The 9,815-nt window shown below is 37.7% G+C and overlaps 1 protein-coding gene across 1 annotated transcript; it reads left to right on the forward strand.

Moving 5' to 3' along the window:
- Nucleotides 1-900: 900 nt before the first annotated feature.
- Nucleotides 901-9,602, forward strand: LOC308690376 (tetratricopeptide repeat protein 16-like; the record flags this gene model as incomplete). Its single annotated transcript, XM_081364777.1, has 11 exons — nt 901-969; nt 1,067-1,210; nt 1,489-1,589; nt 4,195-4,324; nt 4,411-4,625; nt 5,291-5,591; nt 5,772-5,899; nt 6,878-7,043; nt 8,591-8,727; nt 8,876-8,999; nt 9,447-9,602. 11 exons carry the CDS (start codon nt 901-903, stop codon nt 9,600-9,602), a joined length of 1,671 nt encoding a protein of 556 aa, XP_081220903.1.
- Nucleotides 9,603-9,815: the final 213 nt, after the last annotated feature.

Raw genomic sequence — 9,815 nt, forward strand, 5'->3', positions numbered from 1 at the left:
TTAGTTTGAGGCACTGTCGATTTTCTTTGGTTGTGGGAAACAAACGTGAGGCTTCTGGAGGATTTTTATTTTCTTTAAATTATTTTTAACAACTTTTAAGTCGTTTATGTGTTGTCAATATATCCACCTGCTTGACTGTGCTGAGGTTTGTATTTTTAAATGTGTGCGCAACATTCTTTTGCTGTGTCTGAGAGAAAGAATCATAGATAGCGAGATTAAATAGTATTGTAAGTTACATACTCATGCTGCATGAGTTGAACATGTTTATGTTTACTTTTCAGAAGGAAGAATCATTCCTGATCATGTCTGATTCATCCAAGAAAAACACCATGGAATCTGTAGTATGCAAATGAACACACACACACACACACACACACACACACACACACACACACACACACACACACACACACACACACACACACACACACACACACACACACACACACACACACACACACACACACACACACACACACACACACACACACACACACACACACATTGGGGGTCAAAAGTTTGGAATAATTAAGTTTTTTACCCAGACAGCAATATAATGTTCGCCCAGATCCGGCCCACATCATCTGGTACACATGGATTTCCGGGGCCGGATCTGGGCCGATACTATATTGCTGTCTGGGTAATGTCTCTTATGCTCACCAAGGCTGCATTTATTTGATAGTAAAAACAGTAATATTGTGCAATATTATATAAAAAAACTTTATTTTTCAGACCCCTGAAATGAAAAAGAAACATATATTTGGGGAGCTCATAATAAAAGAAAAGGCTGATAAACAGTAAGTGAACATATGTTTATAAACAAAACCATATAATCTTGCTGAGAATCATACTTACATATGCCTGCAATACATTTCTAGTTATGAAGCAGGTGTTGGCGCCATGTCACAGTCTCAGTTTGACAAGGCTGTGTCCTGTTTCTCAAAGGCCATCCTGCTCCAGTCACAGCAGGTAGAGGCCAGGCAGACTGTAGTATGGCTTGTATACAGTTTGGCATAATTATTTGGCCCTGAACATTAATCACATTTTATATTCTTCCTATCTGCAGACTGAGTTTTATGTCCAGCGAGCAGAAGCATATCTTCAGCTGTGTGACTTCCAGTCTGCAGCACTAGATTACAAACACGCCTGCAGTCTCCAACCACAAACTGAGGCCTACCCTCAACGACTTGCCTTCATTTACTACCTACAGGTACAAGAAGTCATTTATTCACATATAATAGAAATCAGATTAGGAGCTATGAATATTACAATCTATGGATCACTTTTTCTGTTTGTGTTTTGAAATGTATCCATTAATTTTTGATTACTTCATTGAATTTTTCAATGTTGTCAATATTTGTATGCATAGTTGAAATGCATTTTCCATGCAAAAAATTTGCAGAAATTTAAAGCCACCATCACAACAGTCCTTTGCCACAAACATTGTTAATGCCCACTTATGTGTGTATGTTTTAACTGTCCTTGCAGGGCCAGTGTCTTTTTGATTTGGGGAAGTTTCTGGAGGCTCTGGATTCTTTCACGAAAGCTGCAGAACTTAAACCCTGCTTCCGGCCTTATCACATGAGAAGGTCAGTGTAGATTTTTGAAGTGCCCTTCAAAGAGACTTGAATGCCCTGTCCAAATACCCACATTTGACTGTCCCATGTCTTAAAAATGCCAAAGCTCAGTGACTTTAATACACACTAAACCCACACTATCTCGAAGGCTAAGGCTAAGCGTAAATAAAGAAGTGTGAAGTCCGCACACTGAAAATTACTGCTCCAAAAGAGTTTATTTAAGCAACGTTTCGACCCTCAGGTCTTCATCAGGCTCAATGTTGATGTAATAGTGAAGTCAACTTTAAATAGGCACAGGTGATCACCTTAATTAGGCACACCCAAAAAAATCGCGTATACCATCCAGAGGTGGACAAAGTACACAACTTCCCTACTTGAGTGAAAGTACAGATACTACTGGTCAAATATTACTCCGTTACAAGTAAAAGTTGTAAAGACCTATTTTTACTTAAGTAAAAGTACAAAAGTACTCATTTTTAAAAGTACTTAAGTATCAAAAGTAAAAAGTAAATGTCAATGCATTGTTTTATTATTGTTGCATTGTTGTATGTAATACTTACAGTACCTTATGCCTCTGAATCTATGCCTGCGCTCATACAGTATCAATACCACATTTACTTCTAGAACACCGTTCCAGTAGTGGGATTGAATGTGAGATTGAATAAGTGCACTCAATAAAACGTCCACAATGGTTTCAGACACCCAAATGGCTGTTCCCTCAAAGTGTGCCCTATTTAAAGTTTTTTTTTTTTTTGGCTTTTAGTATGAATATGTCAGCCTTACTGTTGTCTATAAGCTAGTGTGCTCCAAAACAATGACATCATTTGAATTTAGAAGACCAAACCCAACGTTGAAAATGAAAATCAGGTTGATGTCAGAATCCAACATCAGACTGACATTAAACTCCAATGTTGGACAGACGTTCCAACCAAAATCCAACGTCGGATGCTGACGTCAAACTGACTTTCATTTCCAACCAAAATGCAACCTAATGTTACTACTTTCTACTCAAGGACCTAGACAGAAATGTAGTGGAGTAAAAAGTATGATATTTGTCTTTCAAATGTAGTGAAGTTAAAGTAACAAGTTTCCAGAAAAAATAATACTCAAGTAAAGTACAGATACTCAAAAAGTGTACTTAAGTAAATGTACTTTGTTACTGTCCACCTCTGATACCATCATGCATTATGCTCGGGTACTCACGTGCCCCGAAATCACGAGATGTTGAGGAAAACATTCCACTGTAAGTTAAATAAAAATTAATTAACTTTACAATAAGGTTAATTAAGATAACACTACGAAAGAACAATACTTCTTCAGCATTTATTAATCTTAGTTAATATTAATTTCAACATTTAATAATACTTTATTAAAATCAAAGGTTGAATTAGTTAATGCACTGTGAACTACAGTAACATGAACAAACAATAAACTGCTGTATTTTTATTAACTAACATTAACAAAGATTAACAAATACAGAAACAAATGTATTGCTCGTTGTTAGTTCGTGTTAGTTAATACATTAACTAATGTTAACTAATGAACCTCATTGTAAAGTGTTACCGATATTACATATAATTTGGTAGTAAAACAAAGTGTTGCACATTTTATTGGTGCCAAGATGAGTGGGGTATGAGTATTTTGTACATCATTTACAACTGCTCTTTATCACTTAATTAGAACAATTTAAAAATTGTGTCTTCTGTTAGTTACATAGTGACTACTGAACAGACATTTAGAAGTTTATTTTAACATGCAAAGTATTGAAAATAGAAAAAAGCTCTGTAAACACTTGCATTTTTTGCAAGACTATAAGTGTGTCCCATCGGGTAATCAAAAGTTCTATACACACTTGCAGTCTTCACGCCTACTTGAACACTTGGACCAAATATAGGAAATAGACCATGTATGTAGACAAGTGGTCAAGTGCAAAGACCGCAAGTGTGGGTATTTGGACAGGGCTGAAGTGTGCATGCATCTGAACTAGCTAAAATAACCCCATGCTAGCAAGCAATAGCATAAAATACCACCAGGTGGCGCTACAAGCTCTTTCCTCACCTTACAATCACCTAAGATTCAGCTATTCACACTGAGTACTTCTTTAAATTTCCATCATGTGTATGCGCATAAGGCACATGCATAATTATAGGGTAACATAATTAACCATTACTGATATATTATTGATTAAAAGATTAAACAAAATGTATTTGTAAATTGAAGTCACATTTAAAAATATGTAAATGTATTTGCATTATCTAACTAAATATCAGAGTAGCATTTATTGCAAAGAAATGTAGTTTAGAATATAAACCTGACCAACCTATTAATAATTTCCATCTGTAACATTTAACAATTTTATTTAGCATGTAATTTTCTAAAGCTGAAAAATGCTGAAAAGTCAGGACAGTGTCAAAATTACCCTCAACAGTACGAAAGGGTTAAACGCCACACGCTGATGACATTTGATTTGATATTTTGGATCTAATGCAATGCAATTCAGACATTTTTAAGTGTGACGCAAGTCTTCAAAAGTGTCCGAACGCTGTTTTGGGCCACCGTGGATACCATGAGATCATTATTTTCCGTTATGTTTGCCTTTTTGTATATATATTCATAGCTTGGCTTGTCTGACTGCTCTGGGCCAATACTCTGACTGTCTTCGGTCGGTCAGTAACTGGCTAGAGACGGACAGCCAGTCAGCTGACCTCCTCATTCTGAGAGCTCGCCTTCACCACCAGCTCAATCAGGTCAGACCATCATTCACAGCCTACAGAAAAACATTTCCCTTCAAGTGACTGTAATAAACAGGTAAGAGGGCTGTATGTCTCCTCAGATGACTTTGTGCTATCATGACTTGAGGTCAGCACTCAGGCTGAAACCCTGCTGTCCGGTTGCACATGCACTGTTGAAGAGGCTAAAGGAAGCAGCGGAGAATGCCCATCAGGCAGCTGTTGATAAGGCATTGAAGGGAGAGCTTTCAGATGCACTGAGGAAAATAAACAGCGCTCTGAAGTATAACCCCAGTAAGGCACAGTACTACCTCTTTAGGTAAGGCTTAGAAGAGCTGCATATTTACAGCCTGCTAAAGAATTGGCTATTTGCGATAATGGCATAAAATACAAATTATATTTATGCCAAATAGCTGACGTTTAAACCAGTGGTTATGGACTTCAATGGGATTATTCTATTTGAATTAGTGTTTGTAAATGCACTCTAAACTCAGTTTTTTTGGGGGAGAAATATATAGAGTATAGATAAACTTAAAAGATCGAATCGGAAGATACGCTGTATTTTCCTTATGCAAACAAAAATCTTACAAAAAAGTTATAGTACCTTCTGCAGTCATTAACTATATATACATATGTACTAAACTCATATTTTAAATACATTTTCTTTTACAATTATTTTTATTTTTTATTTTATGCAAAATACATACATTAACAGTCAAAATTTTAGTGACACTGATCGTTTGCTATTACGATTCAAGAATTGTAAAGTAATCAAATGACGCAAATTTATTATGAATATTTTAGCTATTTAAGCTATATCTTCTTAAAATTTCGTCTTTTCAGCTGTGATAAGCATTAGAACCATCTTGTTAGTAGAGGCTTTGTAAATGCTTTTGATAAAATAAAAAATAAATAAAATAAAATAGTAAATAGACATATAATGTAAATGGTTTTAAAATGCACATATTTTCTGCCTGCTCAAAGGGGGATTCTTTATCGGCGCCTGAGAAACTTCACTGCTGCCATTGAGGATTTAGTTCTTGCTGCTGAATTCTATGGAGTTGAAGGAGAACCTCCTCAGGAACACATGCGAGACGACTCAGAGGATTTAGAGGAAGACGCTCAGACACAACTGGCGCTCACATACAATGATTTTGCAATTCAGTGCTTCTCCCGGGGTCTGCAAAGCGAAGCCATTAAGCTGCTGAACAAGGCCATAGAGAAACAGAGAAACACAAGTGAGCTGTTCATCAACAGAGGAGGTGTGGACCCACGGTTAAAGAGGGTAACGGGTGTTGGGCTGAGAGTGGCATAGAAAAATCTCAGAAAAGTATTCAGAGAGGAGGTTATTGAAATGAAAATTCTTGAATGGCTTGCTTGTTTCACTTTGCTTAAAGTAATAGAATAGAATTTGAATTATCCAAAGAAAATCTGTCTCCTTTTCCCCCCAGATTGTTTTTTTAAGCTTTGTGAGTGGAGCTTTGCACTGGCTGACTATCAGCAAGCAGAGGAGATGGACCCTGGCAACACGGTTATCTGGCTACGACTTGCTGTTTCTCACAACACAATGGGTCTGCACAGCTATAACGACAAGTAGGTTTAAAACATAGGGCCCTATCTTGCACCCAGTGCAATTGACTTTCTACACCGACGCATGTATCATTCCTATTTTGCACCCGTGCACAGCAGACTTTTCCCTCCACAGACGCACGCCGGTAAACTAGGGAATGAACTTGCGATCCCGGGGACGGTTCAGCGCAAAGAGGAGGCATGTTTCGGCGCGAACGTTCCTTGATGCTATTTTGCAGGTTTAGAAAACAATTCTGCCACTGACCAGGAAAAACCTAGTCTGAAGTCAGTGGCGCGCCGCGCATGTTATTCATATGCTATTTTAAGGGCGCATGCTTGGCCATAATCAATGTAGCGTGTGCACAACGCGCATACACTTTGATTCTCTCATCTACACAGAAGCAGCAGTTTTCATTTTTACAAATCATACATTATTACAAGGAAAAATATTAACACACGAGGGAAATCATTGTTGTGTCCATGAAGATGTGAAAAAATAGGCATAAATCTAGCTTATACATTTACCCAAATTATTATACGCCTGTTTAACCTAAGCTAATTTGGGTGGGTTTCTCCCAACCCCATACAATGTCACTTATCTGTGTTTCACAGCCCTGACGAGAACGTCGGTCTCCTCGGCTGTGAACCGCTCCTGGCGTGCGCCTGGCAAATCCGCCGTTATAATAGTATGGAACAAGCGCGCCTGCTCTTAAAGGGAATGTGAGATGTCGCTCTGATTGGTTTATTTCACGTTACGCCCAAACCACACCTATGAATAATGAAGCTACTTCAGACCAACCCATTTTAGATTTAGAGTCATTTATCCCACCGGTATAATAGCAACAGCGCCCAAGACCCGCCCACAAAGTTACTTGCGTTTCGCGCTTGATACTTGCGTTTCAGATCATTAAAATAGGGCCCATGGTGTTAAATGTGAAATTGAAAACATATTTCTTTATTTTATGCCTTCTGAGATCATTTTGGAAATGTGATTTGTTCCAGGAAGTACCAGGAAGCAGCAGACAAGTTTTCTGTTGCAATACGGTACAACCCTGGTGAAGTTCATTACTATGAGAATCGAGCCAAAGCTTATAACAAAGTGGCCAAAATGGAAGAGGCCAAGAAGGATGCCATCAGTGTTCTTATCTTAGAGCCCACCAATGAAGAGGCAAGTCTCTCATCTTTTTGTCACATTCCCAAACTATGGTGGATGTTCCCTGCTTAAGAATACAGCATAAACCAGCATCAATTCAGCTGGTATAGTGCTGGTTTAGCTGGTGGAACAGAAGCCAGAAGCCTCGTAGCCTGGAAATCCAGACCCAAATTTGAAAGATTAAGGGTCTGGCATTGAGTAATGAAAATCGCCCAGCTCGAGGGGCAGCACCAAGCATGCATTTGAAAATCTCACTGCACGCAATTGGATAACACTACGACCAATCACAACAATACACGGGGTGATCTACCTAACTGGTAGATTAGACTCTTGCCGTATCCGGTCGGCAAAACAGCAAAAACGTCCTTCTTGCAAAGGAACGATTCGAGGAGATAAAAAGCCAAGTCTTACTCGTTCATTGTAGCGGCCAAAGCCGTTTCAAATAACTGGTGTTCATCCATAGCCATCTTGCAATGTTTACTAATGACTTCGACGTCGCAGCACTGTCATCATCTGTTTAACTCGCCTCTGGCCCGCCTCAATCGGATACACAAATTTGATTGGTGCAGCTCGGCTACAAGGGCATAGTTAATGAGCATCATTACTCAATGCCAGAGCAACTCGCTGAGCAAATTCAAATTGTGCTCTCGTGAGAACTTTGGATTTCCAGGGTAGAACAGTCATGCTGTTCTCAAGCAAAACTGAGCTGCTGTAGCTGGTCCACCAGCACTGGTAACCAGCATACCAGTAACCAGCATCCCATGCATGCAAAACATACTTGATGCTGGTGACCAGCAATGCTGGAATTAATCAAATATGGGCAAAAAGTTTTTCGAACATTTTGACGATGTCAAGGACCTATAATGCCCTTCCTGAAGGACTCCCTTCCTAAAATCTAAAAGTGGCTACAGTATAAATTTTCATGTATACAGGCCTATTTATACCATGTTTGTTTATATCAAAAAGCAGTGTATTATAAAACATGTTGTTTCCAAAATTAATTTTTTTGGCTTTATTTTTCATTGTATTAAAGCCTAAAAATAATTAATTATCCTCTACAGAATATTAAATATAGTAGGTGAACACTTATAAATGAATTATAAATGGCTATTTTTTCAATTTGCCATGAAACGGAATGATGAGTTGCATGAAAGTTGAGATAGTCTATTGTGATATCTGAGAGAAACAGCTTGTCGAATAAGAAAAAAATGTTGGACATACTTGATTTTGTCCATCAGGAATTGATTGGATCATTGAATCATTGTGGTTTGCTATTGCTGTGGAGGGGAATTTGTTTTGATTAAAGATAAAACAGCACATGATTTTTTTTTTAAATTATGATGAGCACAGATAAATAAATTATTATAAATACTGCAATATTTCATTAAAAAACAAGAATTGTCCATTTTGATCTAAAAATACAGTTACTGATGAAATATTTTGTGTGATATATTTTATCTCAAAGTTTAATAACTTGAATATAATAACTTGAAAAATAGCAAGTGTGCAAAAAACCTTAGATTTAAAAAGAAAATCTTTAAATTGAGTTTATTATTATTTAGATGGTGCCTTTGCTGTTGAGTCTGCTCCCAGGATGCTCCTTGACTGATATTATGTCCTGCACTACTGCACAGTCAGTCAAAACCCTGCTGGTGGAAAAGATTCAAGCGTTCAAAATAGCAGCATCCAAGGTGTCAAGGTTTGTAGGCATGCATACTGAACTTGCTGAGGTTTAGTTTGATTATAGAGATGTCTGGGTTCCCTCAGATTTTATGGTCATTTGTGTGAATGTAGGATTAATGCTAGGAATCAACTTTTAGTTTTAAGAGCACCATTTCTTCTGCTAGAATTGGCAGGATGGCCCTCGCCAAAGACGACAGCCAATCACAAACATCCTCACAGAAGCTACAGGCTGAGGATGGTCCATGTGTCACTCCAGAGGTGCACTGCAAACTAGTCAAGAGAAAACAGGTACACCTGTGGCAGATCTACACATAAAATGTGATTACATTTACTTGTTGGTAACGTTGTAAATGCTGACCAATACAGTGATACAATTACACATCATCACCAACACTATACAGACATTACCATTGAAATGTTCGGAATCAGTAAAAAAAAATATATATATATGTTTTTATTACCCAATGTTGTATTTATTTGTTTAAAATTACTAATGTGAATAATTAATATTTGATATTTGTTTTAGAATTTAGTCTATACCTGTGGGGGCCAATGTGCTAATTTAATATCACAGAAAACTTTTTTATAATCTTAGCACAATTAGAAATGATTGTGATTCTTAAAACTATTTCTTTCATTTTTATTATATCAGTCTCAGTTAAATGTGTGTGTGTTTTCTCAGAAAGGCTAAATCTGCTAACTTGTGACATTAATCTCTTCTGTTTATGGTGTCAGTTGAATCAAGCTGTGAAAAGAGCCCTGCAGCAGAGGCAGCCCCTGGACTATGACGGGCCCCGTCTGGCCCCTATCCACCCTGTACGTGAGGAGTCTAGCGCTCAGCAAAAGGCTTATGTGTGGAGGAAATTTGGGAGCTTTGGGCTCAATTGTTGAAGACTCATTGGAATGGATCATTCTGGTGACTGGGTAATCTGTTACTCCCATAATAATTTGGGTTTACTGAAGTGAAAACTTAAAGGGATGCTTCACTCAAACACAATCCCATGATTCTCATTTTCTCATCATCATGTCACTCCTAACTTGTTGGACTTTATTTCTTCTGTGAAGAAACAAACAAAGATGTTTTGGAGAACATTCGAGTCCAAA

This window comes from Scardinius erythrophthalmus, assembly GCF_964197995.2.
Source record: "Scardinius erythrophthalmus genome assembly, chromosome: 5".
NCBI classification, from domain to species: Eukaryota; Metazoa; Chordata; class Actinopteri; order Cypriniformes; family Leuciscidae; genus Scardinius; species Scardinius erythrophthalmus.